The sequence below is a fragment of the Channa argus genome, chromosome 4 (genome assembly GCF_033026475.1).
Source record: "Channa argus isolate prfri chromosome 4, Channa argus male v1.0, whole genome shotgun sequence".
NCBI classification, from domain to species: domain Eukaryota; kingdom Metazoa; phylum Chordata; class Actinopteri; order Anabantiformes; family Channidae; genus Channa; species Channa argus.
The window spans coordinates 12269730-12288450 of record NC_090200.1 but is presented as its reverse complement, the minus strand read 5'-3'; the positions used below and the strand labels follow the sequence as shown (position 1 = coordinate 12288450).

Below are 18721 nucleotides of genomic sequence, written 5' to 3'. Positions count from 1 at the left end.
GACGTGGCACCTTCAGGCATCTGGAAATTGTACTCAAGGTTGAACCCAACTTGTGGATCTCCACAATTCCCTTCCTGGTATCTTGGGTTATTTCTTTTGATTTTCCCATGATGTCACAAAAGGAAGCAGTGTGTTTGAGGTGTGCCTTAAAATACATCCACAGGTGCGCCTGAATTTAAAGAAAGTAATAAATATTCTCTAAAAAGTTCTCTCTCTCATTGGCATTTAGCAAATAGAAATAAGTTAATAAATTCTTAGTGACCTAAACCAGGATAAGTTTAGTCTAGTTACTGTAGGACACTGAGGAAAAAAAGCTTATGTGTTTTTAAACAGTGTAAAACTGTTTAAACTGTGTGTATGTGTGACCTGTAATCATTTTTTAAAAATCTATTTACCTTTTAATTAACTAATAAGCAAAAAGCAGCTAAGCAGCTAGTTGTCCAAATACTCTTGAGCCGCTAATATTGGCAGTTATGCTTTACTACTTCATACAATATTTTCTACAAAAAGCTCATTCTACACCTACACTGTGTTGTCTCTAGCATGCCTGCAAACTGGTCTTCATAGTTTCATCATCTATAAAACAACTCCCTTTATAGTGAATCTTGTACCAATAAGTAAGTAAAGTCCTTTGAAAACCAGCATTTAAATATGCCTACGATAATAAATGCAAATGGATTTGAAATAACCTAAATAAAGTGCAATAATGCAGACAGTTTTGCCTATGACTGTCTCTTCTTATTCTGCATTGTTCCCACTAGAAGAGTTTTTCTTGTCGGTAAAAGAAGTAATACAAGTTGAGTCCCCAGAGCCAATGCTGCCCCCCTCACAGCTGGTGGTTATTGAATAACAGGCGGTTTATGAGGCAGCAATAATTAAGCGTGTACTGAAAGGGAATAAAGTGTGGACCAACAATAGGCAGGTTGTTCTGTGTCCTTCAAATGTGAGACATTTCTGAACAACAGAAGTCTTTTATCTGAAAGATTTCGCAAGATGGAATCAGTTTTTATACCAAAACAAAGGCCTGTGACACATTTAGCTTATTTTAATATGGGAGATAGATGCTTCGGTGACTTACTGTCTAAATTATGTTTGCAGTTAAGATTTATTTGCAAATAAATAGCATCTTTGTCTTTATTAAGTCACAGATTCAGTGTGTATACACACACACACAGAAATTTATATTTAATGTTCCATCATTTTGGTTAATGTCTATTACAGTTAATCTGCTTTTAGCTGTAGATCATATCAGGTACTGTATGTATTAGGACAACATAATCTTTCAAAAAGCGAGCCGCCTCTGTTATCTATCCCATATATCCATCTTACTTTTTTTAACTGATAAAAACAATGTATAACAAAGGACTGACTACGGGCCAGCTGCAATAAATGTGCCCCTGTCAGAAGCAGCACGTCTGTATTCAAGTCTGAATACAACACAAAACCCTTGATTATAGAAATGACCTTCAGGATGTTCAGCTCCATAAACTTCTACAGGATTATTCTCAGCATTTCTGAGTACTACATTAGTATCAACCTAGAAATTATTTGAAATCAAGCAGAAAAACTTTAAACACAAGATTTTATTAATGTCAAATTTGAACAAGTCTTTAGAACCTGGTCCATTGAACAGGATAAACATGTTACAGAATTTATGAAATTGTAACAAGTCAGTGTGATCACCCATCACTTCAGCAGGCCAAATGTTTTATCCTTTATCCAACCTAACCAATATATTTAGATTATTAGAGTTACATTAGAGTTACTTAAATTAGTAATGACGAAAGACCCCAATGTCCAAAAAACAACATTTAAACTTCCAAAATGTAAGAATTTCAAGTTCAAGAATGTCCTTTCTGCCTAATTGACAAACTGTCAATTAGGGAGCATGAACAGCAATCAGTCAGTACAGTCAGTTTATGCGCTAAAAAATCCTCAGAGACCCAAAAAATTCTATTTAAATTGTCACTACGTTGTGTAATTACTTGAAGAAGGTCACTTCTGAATGTGTAGTTATGTTAGACTTTGCATACAACTGTCCTCAGAGAGCTAAAATTTTCCTACAAGAAATAATCTTTACTTTAAGTTACGGCATGCAACTTAAGCTAATGTCAGTCCTCTCTGCTCTGCTCACTCCTCCCTCTCCCCCCTGAGATAACTTTACTTCACTTGTAACATTCCACCATGCTCTGCACAGCCCTTCAGGTAGTTGGAGTTATCAAATTACAATGAATAAGAAGCTAGTAAACCTGATCAAGCAGAAATCATTATTGTTCTCTGGTCAGTAGGACAAGGCTCGCTCTTAATCCATTTAGAAGTGAATTTCTCTGCACTGCTGCCAGTGTCGTTTAGTGACTCTGCGTCACCTTCTATCCCACCGCCCCACATTAAGATGAGAGAAGTGTTGGAGTGTATTCCTACTGTAGCTATTACAGATGAAACGCTGAAAATCATTGTTACAATGCAGAATTATTACACGTTACCAACATTAATACACAATAGGATTCCAATAGCTACTATTAGAAAATATAAATTGTCTTAAGATAACGGTATTTACAACATTTTGTAGAAATAAAGACAAAACAGTATAAAGGTGCATAAACTTAATTTTTGCTTAGGTCTCTGATCAGGAAGGCACGGTCCTGTTGTTCTGTCACCTGAAGAGTCTGTTCCAAAAGGATACAAAGGCTGTGGAGTTAAAGGCACCGATAAAAAGGAGCAGCAAAAGGTAGAGACTCATCATTACTGCAAAATGGTGTTTGAGAAGCCAGGAAGTGCTGCGGGAATGTCTAAAAAAACAAACACACAACAGGCCAGGCTGAAACACAGAACAACACAATGACTGGATACACTACGTGGAAATACTTCAGTAAAGCTGTGTGGATTAGTTGATTACTCGAAAAGAAAATTAATCTGCAACTATTTTGATAATGCAGAGATTATTCGCAAATTTGAGAATTTGATGCTTTGTCATACAGAATTATTTGGGGTTGAATTTTTCAGATAACATACTGTATGGTTGTTGGTGACATTTTGGGTTGTAGGAAATATAAATGCCATTTTTCATCATTTTAAATCCAAATATTGACAAATTGAGAAACCAATTTGTTAATATCTGCTAGATTATCTGATAATAAAAAATGTTTTAAAAAGTATTTGTCACTGTGAGAGCTAAAAATTTTTCCTCGGTCCTGGAAAAGGCACAAAAATATCCATTTGTGGCGGATGGACTTCATCAGTTCTGAAGATGTTGAATCTTTCCATTAATGTTATTGCATTTATTCTGAATATATTTGATTAGGGACGTCGATGACATAGCATGAACTGATGTCACGTATCACATTTATAATCTAATTAAATTGCAATACCCCATCCCTACATAGGGTTTTAAAATACATCCAACTAAAAATCAAAAACAAAGAACACAAACTATTTACAAACATTGATACTAATAGAATTATCATAATGATAACCAGCACATTATCTTTCATGATCCATGTTGGATTCTGTGAATAAAGAGCTTCAAAGAATAGAATAGAGGCTGCCTGCACAAAGTAGAATGAACATAGGGCTGCCTTATTATTTTGTTTGTTTGCATCCTCTGGGACATGTGAGCTGCAAATGTACATATGCAGACTCTTACCTGGATAGGTGCCTCTTCTGAGAGTAAACAAGCAAGTACTTGATGCGCAAAAGCTGATTGTTTGTGACAACAAAGTACTTCTGTGGTACATCCCCCCCTTCACTGTTTTTTGCCCTTGAGCGCTGACGATCAATGCCTTCAGAATCTGAAATAGGTAAAAGTGGGTAGCATTAATGTGAAGATTCTGGACATACAGGAATCACATTTTGTTCACAAGGTTTACTCACCTTTTTTCTTGACCTGGCACTTGACATCCACGTGATCAATTACTTCACACAAGGCAACGCAGCTGAGCAGTGGACCCAGCAGGCTTTCTTGCCAGCCGCTGCTGTGGGGACTATAGAGGACAGCCATGCTAAGGTCACTGGTGAGGTAAGTCCCCTCTCCAAACACAGAGTTCTGCACATACAAAAACAAAAGAAACTATGAACAAGTTTCCATGTCAGAACCTTTCCAGCTTGTCTTGACTTAACTAGGTGAATCATAATTTCCTGCACAGCTTCAGTATTTTTCGTAATAATGAAACAGTTATTGCCACAGAAGAAGCAAAACAGTGAGGGCTGCACTGACCTTGTTGAGGTGACAGTGTAGTCCATTGTGAATGATTGAGTGAAAGTTCTCCAGGCGGCTCCCGTGGAAGGCATAGAAGACATTTCTGCCTGCCCTGGTCTTCTCAAACCTGGCATTCATCTGATCACAGTACTCCAGCTCAAAGAGGAAGTCAGGCGCAGGCGCAGTAATCCTTTCATTTTCCATCAAGTTACAAAGTTTTGCATACTGCAGGAGATTTGACACGAATGATTGGTTAAACACATTTTTGGCTTATTAATTTTCAAATTTTTTGTAATGCTCTACCTCATCTCTCTGCAGTGTCTTCACAGCAAAGCTCTTTGAAGAGAGAATCCAGTGTGTGAGAGCCAGGTGATGATCTCCCTGTCCAGGTGGGAGTCTCACCAAATCTCTCACACCCGGCAAGGACTTCACATCTGCCAACTAGAGAAGAAAATAAATTATATTTTGTTACTCTGCTCTAGCAGCAGGTGGCAGACCTGCTTGTAGTATGTATCTCCCTTCAGTAATTGTTGTTCACTGCATCAATATTTTGAACACTATCTATTTTAGTTATTCTCATTAAATATTACAATAATGGTCATTACAAATACTCTTGAATTAGAGTGTACTGCATACACATAGTGGGCACTGAGTATACCGGTGTAATCTAATGCAATAACCCTGACATTTTCAAAGCTCATAATCAATTTCAGGGACAGTCAGAAAGTTGTGCATTTTATTATTTGTTTGTAGGTAACAGTGGTTTTTAACTGGACTACATTGTATTCTTTACTTTCCCATTAACATTAATGAACACAAAGACACATGTCTCACTAAAATGCAATTCAAACCACAATTTTAATATGACTTTAATGTAATGGCATTAAAGAGGATTAACACCTGAGTAATTAAAAACTGAATTCTAGAAATGTTTGTAAATTCATTTGAAATAAGAAAACTGAAATATTACATGTACATAAGCACTCAGACCCTTTACATAATACTTTGTTAAAGCACCTCTGGCAGCCATTACAGCTGTGATTCTTTTTGGGTATGACGTGACAAGCTTTGCACACCTGGATTGTGAGATTTTCCACAAATACTCTCGAGCTCAGTCAGGTTGGATGTGGACCATCTGTGGACAGCCATTTTTTAGTTTGGCCGGGTAACCGGCTCTTGGAAGAGTCCTGGTTGTGCCAAACTTCTTCTATTTGAAAATAGCTGACTTAAATGTCCTCAAATCTTTCTACAGCTTCTATTCTGCATGTTATGAAAGTGACTGTGGAGTTTCCATTGAAATTAAGCTGTTTCGTTTAATAAATTTAAAGAATTCCACTCAAAATGCATTGTTTATATTTTTGAAATACACTACTCACAAAACGTTAGGATATTTGACATTTGGGGGAAATGTATGGAAGATGTAAAAAGTTCATGCTACAGTAAAAGTTCTTAACTACCTACCTATCTTATATATCTTTGAAAACATCTGTAATTGTTTCAGCATTTTTACATTGCCTTCCTGTCTTGTTTCTCATCACTAAACACAGCACATTACTGCCATCACGTATATGTGAATAATTTCTCCAGTGTGCTAATAGTTTGTGGTGCATCCTTGCTAACTCAGACCAAAAGTCACGTTTTCCTCAAGCCATCTGCTAACTTCGAAAATACTGTGTTTATCTAAAATTAGGGCATTTTAAATATGACAATGCTTACATTACAATTCAATTCAACTTTATTTATAAACCGCCAATTCACAAAAAAGTCATCTCAAGGCACAACCATAACTGTTACAAGTTATTCTAAACCTTTGTGACACAATATACACTATACACACTCTTACCAGCTCCTCAAAGTCCTTACTGTCACCGTTTGTGTATGTAGGGGGGAAGGGTCTGAGCAAAGAGTCCCTTTTGTAGTTTTGTGCAGCAGCTACAAACAGGCTGCAACGAAGGTCTGCTGCCACTGGGTCTCTGTGCAGACAGGAGTACACCAGCTCCCTGACTGCCTCAGGTGGGAGCGGGGGCTGCATTCCCAGCTCTGTCAGTAGAGGTGATAAAATATTGCATGTGTGAGAGCAGCCAAGAAGGGCACACAACTCATGACAACCTATATGAGTGCTAGGAGAAGTCGATTCAATGCGACATCTGTAGTAAGATGTGTAACTAATTACTTTTAATATTTGTTAATACAGTTGTTATTTTTAATTGTTACTTTTAATGTCCTAAAGTAAAATAAAAGATGCGTAAAAAAATGTGACAATTTCAAATATCTTGCTACGTTTGACAAACAGTCTAAACCCCATAGATAGTTTCATCTCAGGTTAAAACTTATCAGACTTTTAGTTCAGACTTTAGTTCTTTAGACTTAGTGTCAGTATCGGACACTATACAAAGAAAACACTGACATTTGCAGATAACTGTTAAAATTGTCGCCATTAATTTTCTATTTTCGATAAATGCTTTATCATCAGACTAATCAATTCTGCTTCCATCCAAAGTGTGTGAAAAGGGAGGTCAAGTGTTTTCAAGCATTTGGCTTTACATGTACCAAACTCAATAATCAAGTGAAGGTGTTCATAAGAGACCCAACAGCCAGGTAACAAACAGTTACATACTTAAACTACTGCCAAGTAAGGCATTATGTTATTAATGTTTACTGTACCAATTATGGTCAACAATACACCAAAGACATATTTATCTTCAGATACTCTACTTTGATTAAGTGGAATTATTCTTTTTAACTATTTCATTTATTTTCACTATTTTCATCTGGTGTATATTCTCTATTACATAGCTGCTTGTTGTTGAAAAAGTGTGAGACATAGTAACAAACTCTGACACAATTGACCAAAACGACAACCCTAAACTTAATAACTAGATTATAACAAATAGAGAGAAAGCAAATAATCACATTTCAGATGTTAAATCAGTTAAACGATGGCTTGTTTTGATGTTGCATGAAAATCAGCTATTTATCAGCGAATTGTCTCGGCTATAGTTTTACATACTATTGGGTAACTTAATCTGTAATAAAGTTTCAGACTTTATAACCCTCTAACGTGTTTTGTATAGCAAATGTTAGGTTAATTTAGCTAGCTAGCTGTCAGTGGGAAAAAAGCAGGGTAAAGTTAAATTATTTTTTTCTGAAATTAAGGGTAAGAAAATGTAAAGAAAATACTCTTGTAAAATACTTCGAATATGTATATGAATGCAGTAGCCTGCAGTTTGTACCAGGTACTAGATTAGCTACCGGTAGTTATATCCCACTCAACTAGCATAACAGCTAACTTTAGCTGGGCTAACGGCAAGAGCTGCTTCTACAGCTGGCTTATGTGTCGCAGAGTAACATGCCTGATAACAAATAAAGCATGATGTTGGATCGTGAATGTAGTGTGAATACGTCCTTATAATATTCGTAAATATATAACCCAAAAGACACGTTACCTTCAGTCTTCATTAACTCATTGCACCGGTGGAAGTGTTAAATGCTAGCTTGAGGCAAGCTGCGTTCACGTGCCGTAGTCATTTTCGTCCTGGAGCAAATGTAGAAACACCAACCTGTAAGATAAATAAACAAATGGAGAGGCGACATATCCGTGCCCAGAAAAAATACAAACGCTGACAAAACAGTTACCAAAAATGTCAGTATTTGTTTTTTGTTCATTTTCTTCACGTTATCTCCTATTAAATGTAATATTTACGAGGTGACTGGAAAGCAACATTCATCATGTCGTAACAATATCATTTACTCTGAGTTGGTAACTGTAATGAGGTACATCTAGGTAGGTTATGACCAAAATAGATTTTTACTGCAGCAGTGTTTCAATAATTCAGCTGCTGTTCAGCACCATGCACAGGCATTGCAAGTTCGTCACATGCAAAAGCAGAGAAAAACCAATACGACAGAGTAGGACAAAGCAAAAGCATGGATAGATCTACTACTTACCTGTCAAGACAATGCGGCACTTTTGAACAAACTTTGGTGTTAAAATAAATACAAATAAATGAAGTATCCGACCTCTAGAAACTGATTTTAAATTCTTTACCTACAGTTCTTTTTATTACCTTTTGCCTTGGTGTGAAAGCCTACTGAAAAAGTATTAGCCTAAATTTAAAGCAGGTCTGCTGCTCTTCGAGATTCAAGATAGACACAACTTTATTGATTCCATAGGGAAATTGTGTTGAAAAGTCTTTAAACCAAAATTTACATTTTTCCAGTTTGGAAATTCCTCAGATATCTAGGGTAACCTATAAAGTAACGGCTATCTTGACTTTGAATTAAGAGACTATTTTTATTTAGTTGATCCGTCCACTGATTCATTCATTCACCTTTGGCATCTTATCAGGGTCATGTTTAAAGAATAATTAATTTTATTATTTATTGTTTTTATTATTAATATTTATTATTTTTTAAAATAGCTGGGAAGTAGTTAAATGCTACTAAAATGTCAATAAAACTATGCACTTAAATTATACTAGACTTTAACATCCTTACTGTTTTTAATAGGTACATTTCTTTTATCACTATTATTATGATGAAACAGGATTAAAAGTTATTTTTTTTGTTTTGAAAGACCTATAAAAAGCCTTCAATTTCCTCTCACCGCTGCAGAAAGCCCCTTCAGCAGGTGGCGCCCTATGCGACCGCCTATATGGCCTAGATGGCAAGAGCCGGCTCTGCTCTAAAACGTTAGGTTTCTACCCCCTCAATTGCTTCAGAGCATAGTTGACTGTTATCTTTTCGTATTTGTTACTTGATAGTCGTAGTATTATTGTATTATATATAAGAGAATGCTATCAGGCAGCCAATCAGATACCTACTCTGATTTTTCAGCACTGTGGAAAGCATCAGAGAGGGGTGGAGCTTGTTGAAATACTTCTGCATTTTGATTGGTTAGTTCATGTCAGCAACAAATCCTGATTTCTTCTCTGGATCCTGGTCCTGTCCGGGCGGGTACAAGGTATATGCGTGAAGAAAGACACAACGTCACATGACCGCCTCTTACTTACTCACAAACCTATCGCTTGAGGAATAACGATACATATTAATTATACCGAGAGGAAGATTTGTGAGTTTCATCAGTGGTATTTTTTTTTACCCCAGACTGATTCATAGGATGCTTTTCAAAGGAAGGGAAGGATTTTAGCGACAATCTCGGACTAAAAGGGAGGTACGGCCTTTTAATCACGACATTTTCATTCATTACAACCCATCTGTCTGGGGAAGGGAGGCAAATGAATATTGGCTTTTTTTAATCTAGGTAAAACCACAAATTCAGTGGTCTTAGTGGTGTAATGCAAGGAATCCTGCTCTAATTGTTCGGCTCCGATGCGCCCTGTCGCACAGGCTGAAGGACGCCTTTCCATCGCCTGTGATCACGATGCGCTGTGTCCTACTGCAGCATCCTTGCCATCTGCCAAAAGAATTGCATCTTTAAATCAGATTTGGGGTTTTATTGCATAAAATCAACAAAGATCAGTTTGTTTTGTGGCACAGATAAATGCTCTGTCTTAGTTCAGATAAATAACCTTCAGAGCAACACTCTACATCTACCACCAAATGCATTGAAATGTGGTTTGCAGACACACTCAAATGATGTGTAAGGTGTCTTTTTAAAAGATACTGAGCTAAATAACCAGACTTGTAGTGTAATAGCCGATTTAAACTCTGTAGTCCTTTAACACACCTATTATGCGTCCATAGGTTACAAATGCACGTAAAAAATCGCGACAAGGCCATCCTGTTTCGCGTATTACACAGCTGTAATATAAGGTCCTTTTTTTAATCTCGACCAACAGAATGAACGATGCTCCGTTGTGGGTGGGTGCCAGGACTGTGTATCACCTCTAATCACATCATATGGGGATTCAGAGTCTTTTATTGCAATGAAATGTGTATGCATCCATATGGAGGCCTGTGGGAGATTGTGCTCTGTCTTCTACAAGTGTGCATGAGTGAGTTTGCACTTAATAAAACAGTTCTGTTCTTTGCAGTTTGGTTTTTAAGGGAGCTGAGACAGAAGCCTGCGTGTCCGTTTGCAAGTGGAGGAAAATACACAAAGATCATCATGGCAGGTAGGCTTTCCTAACTGCAACTACAGGTTACAACATGCAAGAGGATGATGAGTCTCTGGAGAAAACTGGAAATACAAGTAAAGGGCTAAATTCTAGCCCTTGGTGCAGCTGTCCTGACTTGATATCTCTATGAATTTGATATGTGGGCAGCTGTGTTAAACTGTGTCTTTCTATCCCAGAAAACAACTTCCCTCCCCTGCCTCGGTTCATCCCACTCAAGCCATGTTTTTACCAAGACTTCAATGAGATCCCAGAGCAGTGTCGAACCATGTGCAAAAGGCTGTACTACCTATGGATCTGTGAGTGTATCTGTAGTAAAAGTTTGGGTTTCGTGGTTATTGTGCTGATTGTTGGCTTGCAGTGCAGTAAATGCTATATGTAGCATACCACATATTTTACTACAACTCAGGTTTGTCACTTATGTAGCCTGCATGGACTACTTTCGAACCCTCATGACGTTTCTTTGTTTTACCCATAATATTATGAGAGCTAAACAACAGACACAGCAAACCTTTGTGACCAGATTTACTGGTCTTTTCCTCTTTTCATGTGCAATTCTATGTACAGCTTGAAATATTGTGTGACCCCTTTTTGTATTTGCTCTGTGATCTAAGTATCACATTCAAACACAGGAATGGTCAATCTCTGGATTTTGTTCTGTATTAAGCCATTACATAGATAAACAAACTTATGTTTTAAGAAATATTGTGCAGATTAGTCAGTCATGGACATAATCATTAGTTGTTGCCTTAGTCATAACAGGTGATAGTAATAAAATGTCCACATTTTATATTAATGTGAACATAATGGTATTTTCTTCATTATCACTTAGGTTCTGCAATTTGGAACCAAGGATGTAAGTCTGGTAAATAGTAGCTAATTTACAAAAAATGTTGGGTACAGTAAAAAGTGTCCTAACTAAATTGTAGCTCCAGATGTAGCTTGAGATAGTTAAAAACTGTAGTGTTTGGTAGTTGCCGAGATTCATAGTGATTCAACCCTGGTGAATTATGAGTCATGCTGCTGGCAGATAAACACCCCTTTGTCGTCAGTCGTTCACGTTATGGTCATCCTTTGTCCTTCTCTGTGATGTTGACAGTGAATAGCGCCACACTGGCTGTTAATCTGATTGGCTGTCTGGCATGGATGTGTGGCGGTGGTGGAGCGACCAACTTTGGCATGGCCATTCTGTGGCTCATCCTCTTCACTCCGTGCTCCTATGTATGCTGGTTCAGACCCATCTACAAGGCCTTCAAGTGAGTTTGTTTCACTCATCGTACACAGTGTTTGTTTCTGCTGCTCTACGGAATCAGATCCTTTCTGATATTGATTATTTTCTCCCTGCAGGACTGACAGCTCTTTCAACTTTATGGCTTTCTTCTTCATCTTCATGGCCCAGGTGGTGATCAGTATTATCCAGACTGTTGGAATTCCAGGGTGGGGAGTGTGGTAAGACCTTTCAGTGGATTATTAAATCTAATATTTGTGCAATTGGGTGACAAATTACAAGAAAGGCCAGCAAAAAGTGTCTTAATGCCATGTCTGGCTAGCACAAGCTTAAGTGTTCAGGGGCATAGATTTCTGCATCTGTATAGCTCCATAAGAGGGATAAACAGCATCCTCGTTTGATGTTTTAATGGTGGGGCTGAAGAGCACTGTCTACATCGTTGGTCCACAGTCCTTCATAATTCAGTTGGGCTGACGTCAACAGTGATGTGTAAAGTACATAAATTACATGTGCAAGCATCTTTTTTTGTTGTGTTCTCCACACATTCAGGTTTGATCTTTAATTTGTCACCAGTCAGTATCTAAAATTAAAAAGGCTTAAGTAAAGTATTATTTAGATTTTTCTATCACCTCGGTGTACTGTACTATACCCTACAGAAAGCCATCTGCTTTGTGTGAAATAACTGTGAAAAAGTTGTGAAAAGTTGGCCTTAATCCATACTGTTATCTGCCAGGTTAGGATTAATATAAGCAATACATTGAGTACATACATTAAAAAACTTCAATATCAATATAAATATAAACATTAAAACCACCCATACAGATTATGTATTTCAAAAAAACCATTAAAAAGTCTCCCATGTACGTTAATTAAAAGTTTCTAAAATCACAGTCTTTATAATAGTGTGTAATGTGAAAAGAGTTTCTCATATTGACAAATCCACAGAAAACTACATGTTCGCCATATGTTCAATTGTTCACAAGTTCATTTGTCCGCATGTTGATTTAGCACAGTTTTTTATGCCAGGCGCCCTTTGTGATGCAACTGGCTGCGTTGCTGGGGATGGGCCAACTGTGTTGGGGGTTCAGTATCTTGCCCAGGGACACATCTCCATGTGGTCCACTCTACCAACTGAGCAACTGCCACCTCCAACAGAAAACTAAAATCCCAATTTTAAAATATGGGGTAATGTGAAAAATGTAAAAAAAAAATAGAATGCAATGATTAGAATACAACTCTCATCAACCAATATTTTATTTTTTTAATAGAACACGAACAGTATATCAGATGTTAAATTCGAGATATTTCACAATTTCATGGAAAATATTAGCTCATTTTGAATTTGATGGCAGCAACACATTTCAAAAAATTTGGAAGAGTAATTGCGAAGATCCCACCATCTATAGTATATATATTCTATATAGTATAGTATAGTATAATATTAACAATAGATTCATTGAATCAGAAGGAATCTTTGTGCGCAAAGGACAATGCCAAAGTTTAAAACTGAATGCGCGTGATCTTTGGGCCCTCAGGCGGGACTGCGATAAAAACAGGCATCATTCTCTACTTGAAACAAGAAATCACTCCAGAAATCACTCCAGAAATCACTGTGTCTGTGAAAATAGTTCAACGTGAAATCCATAAATGTAAGTTAAAGCTGTATCATGCAAAGAAGAAGCCATATGTGAACATGATCCAGAAATGCCACCGTGTTCTCTGGGCCAAAGCTCATTTAAAATGGTCTGAGGCAAAATGGAAAACTGTTCTTTGGTCAGATGAATCCAAATTTGAAATTCTTTTTGTAAACCATGAATGCTGTGATCTGTGGAGTAAAGTGGAGAAAGACCATCCAGCAACCATCCACAGCTGATGGTGTTGGGGGGTGCATTAGTACCTATTGTGTGGGCAGCTGACAGATCTGGAAAGGCATCATCAATGCTGAAAAGTACATAGAGGTTTTAGAGCAACATATGCTCCCATCCAGACAATGTCTCTTTCAGGGAAGATTTTGCATATTTCAGCAAGACAATCCTAAACCAAATACTTCATCCATCACAACAGCATGGCTTTTCAGGAGAAGAGTCTGGGTGCTGAACTGCCTGCAGTCCAGACCTTTTACCAATGGAAAACATTTGGCAGATAATACAACAAAAAATCCAGGAATAACGGCCCAGGACTGTTGAGCAGCTAAAATCCTGCATCAGACAAGAATGGGACAACATCCTTGTCAGAATGGGAGAGTTGTTAAAAGAAGAGGGGATGCTACACTGGTAAACATCGCCCTGTTCCAATTTTAACATCTAATATAAAATACAGGTTGATGAGATTTTCAATTAATTGCATTATGTTTTTATTCACGTTTTACACATCGTCCCACCTTTTTTTGAATTGGGGTTGTATAATCAAAATCAGCTCCCTTCAGTTTGAAAACACATTGTTTGGATTCTCTGGCCTTTAACTTGATTTTGGTTGTTTTGGTTTATTGTGTCATCAGCATCACTTTTGGCTGCGGCAAGGAGCCATTTTCATCAACAAATACCTACTGCAAACAGCACTCAAAATCAGCAACGTGCTACTGGCAACTACAATTTAAACTAAGACACACATAAAAATGAGACGCAATATTAAACTTGAATTCATCATGTGGACACAAACATCACTCCAAATTAATGCCAATGATGCTCTATTTCTGCTAAATGCATAAATAAGCAAGTGTTTCCCCACAGGTTTGCTGTATTCACTGAAAAGGTGAATATATGTCACTGTGGTGTTTACGGCTTGTTCTCACCAAGTGTCCAAACATCAGCTACAAGAATAAACCAATGACTACACATACCTACTCCTAGACACTGATGGTAATATCTGGAAATTTTGTATTTGTGCTTCATATAAATATGCATTGCCATAATAATTCCAACTCTTTTATTGTTCCTCTTAGTGGCTGGCTAGCTACTATCACCTTCTTCAGCACCAACATCGGCTCAGCTGTGGTCATGCTGATTCCCACCATCATGTTTACTGCTGTGGCTGTGCTCTCCTTCATTGCTCTCTCAAAGGTAACCACTGCATTTTTACTTCCTGAGAGAAAGATTTTTTTATAATGACACTGATACTATTAATACACTCATATACAGCACATTTGCATAATTTTCCATTTAAATAGATAAGATGTTTTGACATTTGGAAGTGGTAGAGAAGAGAACCTTCTTCAGAGAGAAACAGACAAGCAATAGATGTTGTATGTACAGAATAAAGCAACTTCTTACTTGGATTCTTCTCTGGCCTTTTTGCTAGACAGTATAATTTAATAGCAAATCTCCTACTGCTAGCAAGAGGATCTGTTTGTTGATGCTGAGTATATTTATGTGTTAAATGTTTGAAAATATATATTTTTTAAAGAATAGAGCAGCAAAGTCGATTCACAGTGCAGACAGTCACGGTGACATCATAAACATACATTTCTAGAATGCGTTTTTATGAAGCATGAAGGGGCAATGTTAAAATACTTCAAATACATTTCTCAAGTGCTGTCTTGCAGGTTCATAGCTTCTACCGTGGTAGTGGGGGCAGTCTGGGTAAGGCCCAGCAGGAGTGGACCACCGGAGCCTGGAAGAACCCCCAGGTTCAGCAGGCAGCTCAGCAAGCAGCCATGGGAGCCGCCCAGGGAGCTGTGCAGCAGAACCAGTACTCAGCAGCTCCGACCTACAACTATGACGACCCAATGTAGGACAAAGGAGGGGGCCATGCTGCCAAGAGGGAGAGACCAAAAGGGATCAATTAAAAACACAATTCAGAATTAGGTGCCCTTGATTGTACACAACACCGTACAAGCTGAATTCAATCAGAACAATTTAGAGAGAAGTCATGTTTTTGGTAGAAATATATTTTTAATGAAGTGTCACACACATTATCAGTTATCAAAAACTTGTTTTTCTATCTCTTATGCCGCTCAGCTTACCCAGTGTGTGTTTTGCTTTCCATCAAACACACATTAAAGCTGAAATCAGTCCCCTGAGCTTCATCAATTCTGTGTTCAACTCAGAGGGAATTCTCTGCCTCTGTGTGTCACACTTATTTTACTGACCTTTAATCCTTTAATATGTTTTTAAGGTACAGTAGTGGCTATAGTGTTAGTGTCAGTGTTTTTACGTTCACCTTGATGTTAGGGTTAGTGTTTGCTCCTCAGCTGGATAGATGTCAAGAAAAGGAACTATTTTCCACAAAATAAATAGTTTAGCTTTTTTCTCCTGGGTGAGATTTACATGAGAAGGCAGATACACTGTACTGTTCATATAAGGTTGCTGTTAGCAGTTCTAGTCATCTCCAAAAGTAACAAACTTTACAACTTAAAACACTAAGTGAGATTTAGAATTGCAGCTAGGCAGAGTTGGCAACCTTTGGCCAGAGCAAATCTAGGTTTTTCCCTCTGTTGCCAGTTTTTTGTATGTACTGAGCAAATGTCAAAGTGTTATTGAGCCCATTGTATAAGTCTCACCAAGAAAATGAATATGTTTAACCAATTCTTTAGATGCAGATTAGGACTACGATTAAACAATGAAGTGTCTTTTTCAGAGGATATTATTCCTTTAATGCTGGCCAGTTAAAATCACTTTCGCTCTGTATGAAAACTTATTTGTAAGTTGAACAAGAAGTTAGATTTGCCCTGAGACTTGACCTTACAGAGAAAAACCAGTAAATGAAAAGTATCAAATAGTTTGTCATTAGCTAGAAACAGATTTTTTTGAATGCTAAAATAATGGAATCTCAGAGAAAACATTTTACACTTCATGCTTTGGTGACCTCAGTTTTTTTTTAAATTATTATTATTAATGTAAAGTTTCTGTGTATCATTGATCCTTTGAGTTTTATTCAGTATTTTATTTTCTTTCTCAGGAAAGGTTTGCTAGGTGGTTTTATATTTTACATGTGAAGCCCTTCAACTGTCAACATGTTGGGCCCCTGTCTCCTTTAATCACCACTAATCATTATTAGATGTTAAAGTGAAGCACATGCGATATTTAGGGTTGCAGTTCATTGGATAAAACATTCCAAATCAGCTTTGTACAGGTTAATAGTGCAAGAAAACCAAAACATTGGCAGGATGGACATTTGGTAAATGTTAATAATCATTGTTGTAGGTGCTCACAGCATTGTATGATGTGATGGATGTCCCCCCCGTCCCTTTGGCAAATTCTCCCACTAACCCCCTACATGTAAATGCTTAAATGACTCTGTGGATTCCAGGCCTTAGTGTGTCATTTTGTAGCTGTTGGTGTTATTCCATGAGTAGGTGTAATATGATATTTGTATAAAAGAAAATAGAGTATAAAATTCTGACCAATTATTTCTTTATCAAGTGAAATGGAAAGCGAATATTTGCGTGTAGCCGTTGTGAGGCCTGTGTTCAGCCAGAGACTGTGTCACGTGGATTCCAGTGAAAAGGTTTTTGCCTCGTGTCTCTTCGAATCTTCTTTGAAAACTTGTTTAAGATTCAGTGAATTGTTATTACAGTAAAACAGTATTAGACTTGAAACAGATATGTGAAGATATGTATCTGAATGCTTGTTATTTCAGAACCTGTGAGTTGTCTCGTCTGATTGTGATGATGTGATGTTCAATAGGCTGTTGTTTTTCTTTTTGTTGCTGTTTTTTATTTGTACCAACCTATTTTTCTGTGTGTTTTGGATTATGTGTGGGTGAGTTTGAAGCACATGTTCGTTGTGTCTTTCCATGGCTGTGTTTAACAGAGTTTTAAGTTTGTTTTATTAGTTTTGAACATTTTAAATAATGTTTGCAAAATTGTTGCAAACTAAATTCAAGGTAAATCACAGTGGAGCAATAGTAACATAGATATATTAAACAGTAGTAATAGGGGGGTCAAGGTGGGGCCCTGTTTCATGTGCTTCAAATATAGACAGAATTGTTTTAACCATATAACACATAAAGTGTTATGAAGGAAGATTGTTTTAAAGCTGGACACCACTGGTATAATTTTACTATTGCATCACATTTACATCCAGCAGATGCACATACAGTAGTTATTAAATACAACCCTGTACACTGTACCACTCACATGCTCATCATCTGTTAGTAAATGTACAAGTTTAGTTCATCATATTTATTATTTATGTGCAAGTCATGCACAAAGACAAACAAAAAAGCACCTTTTCTTAATGTGTAGTAAGATCCCATGATAAGTTTTGGATCACTCTAAACTTTCTGCCATATGTACATACAGCTACAATTCAGCTGTATTTAATATGTGGCAGGATCATTAGTCCGTTGGAAAGTGAATACTCTGCTTCTTAAAGCCATTTCCCATAAACACCACCATGTGTACTCTATGTTTGATATGTATAATCATGTACTATATCATAGGTAGATAAAAATATATGGTGAGGTAAATATTTGCCATGGATAAACACAATTATAGAGGAACATGCTCTGATTACGTCAATGGTTTGGAGATACTTTGTCTCCATGGGTGAAGTAAATGAGGAATACATTTTTTGTGTATTACTTTTGTATTATTTGGTCTTACTCTGAAAGATATTAAAAGAGTTCTTGCTGCATCTCATTTTGGTATTTAACGGTTCTGCACACAGGATATCTTCACTGATAGCTGTCAGAATGCGTACATCATTCATGAAAGTCTGTATTAGTTGACTGTAAGATTTCTATTCATGGATTGAAAACATTGCTAAAATACATTGGATTAGTGGAATCCATGCTGTCTCATGTGATGTACACATTTTTCATGAACAGCAGCTAACATGGTACAAACCATCAAGAAAAAGTTTCTAAGTCTCATCTGCTCCAACCGCACCTGAAGTGGGTCAGACGGGATGATAATTATATGTTATGCTGCTGAATTTCAATTATATATTTCTCATTTTCACATAACTTTTGTTTTCATGTTACCATTGTTGATTGGTGACTGTTATGCAATTTTATGAATTTAAAGCAGATTTAAATACTTTTTGAAGTATGTGGTGCCTACTATCCCATATAACATAACACACTTTTATTATTTCCTGTTTGAAGGACCTTTTTAAACAGGCTGAATTTACTGAATTTAAACCAGGTTGAAATTTTTCCACCCATATTAGGCAGAAATTGCTTTACATAAAAAAGCTTCCCTTTGACCAAGTGTTCATTTAAATAATTACACAAATTATATTTAATCTACATTCATCAATCTGTAACTTCATTTAATTT

The 18721-nt window shown here is 37.0% G+C and overlaps 2 protein-coding genes across 4 annotated transcripts; one reads left to right on the top strand and one right to left on the bottom strand.

Moving 5' to 3' along the window:
• Nucleotides 1-1565: 1565 nt before the first annotated feature.
• On the bottom strand, nt 1566-7777 carry parp16 (poly (ADP-ribose) polymerase family, member 16). Of its 2 annotated transcripts, none has more exons than XM_067502597.1 (7): nt 7642-7777; nt 6039-6235; nt 4499-4636; nt 4214-4420; nt 3871-4042; nt 3644-3788; nt 1566-2789 (listed from the first exon to the last, which is right to left on the bottom strand). In XM_067502597.1, exons 1-7 carry the CDS (start codon nt 7652-7654, stop codon nt 2654-2656), a joined length of 1008 nt encoding a protein of 335 aa, XP_067358698.1. In that variant the 5' UTR covers nt 7655-7777; the 3' UTR covers nt 1566-2653. The 2 variants fall into 2 exon arrangements, with proteins under 2 accessions (XP_067358698.1, XP_067358699.1); XM_067502598.1 differs by having other exon boundaries at nt 1566-2666.
• A 1353-nt stretch (nt 7778-9130) lies between these two features.
• On the top strand, nt 9131-18075 carry scamp5a (secretory carrier membrane protein 5a). Of its 2 annotated transcripts, none has more exons than XM_067500866.1 (7): nt 9131-9368; nt 10192-10272; nt 10452-10571; nt 11372-11528; nt 11620-11721; nt 14442-14559; nt 15042-18075. In XM_067500866.1, the coding sequence occupies exons 2-7, from the start codon at nt 10266-10268 to the stop codon at nt 15228-15230; spliced, it is 693 nt and encodes a 230-aa protein (XP_067356967.1). In that variant the 5' UTR covers nt 9131-9368; nt 10192-10265; the 3' UTR covers nt 15231-18075. The 2 variants fall into 2 exon arrangements, with proteins under 2 accessions (XP_067356967.1, XP_067356968.1); XM_067500867.1 differs by having other exon boundaries at nt 9133-9266.
• The last annotated feature ends 646 nt before the right edge of the window (nt 18076-18721 follow it).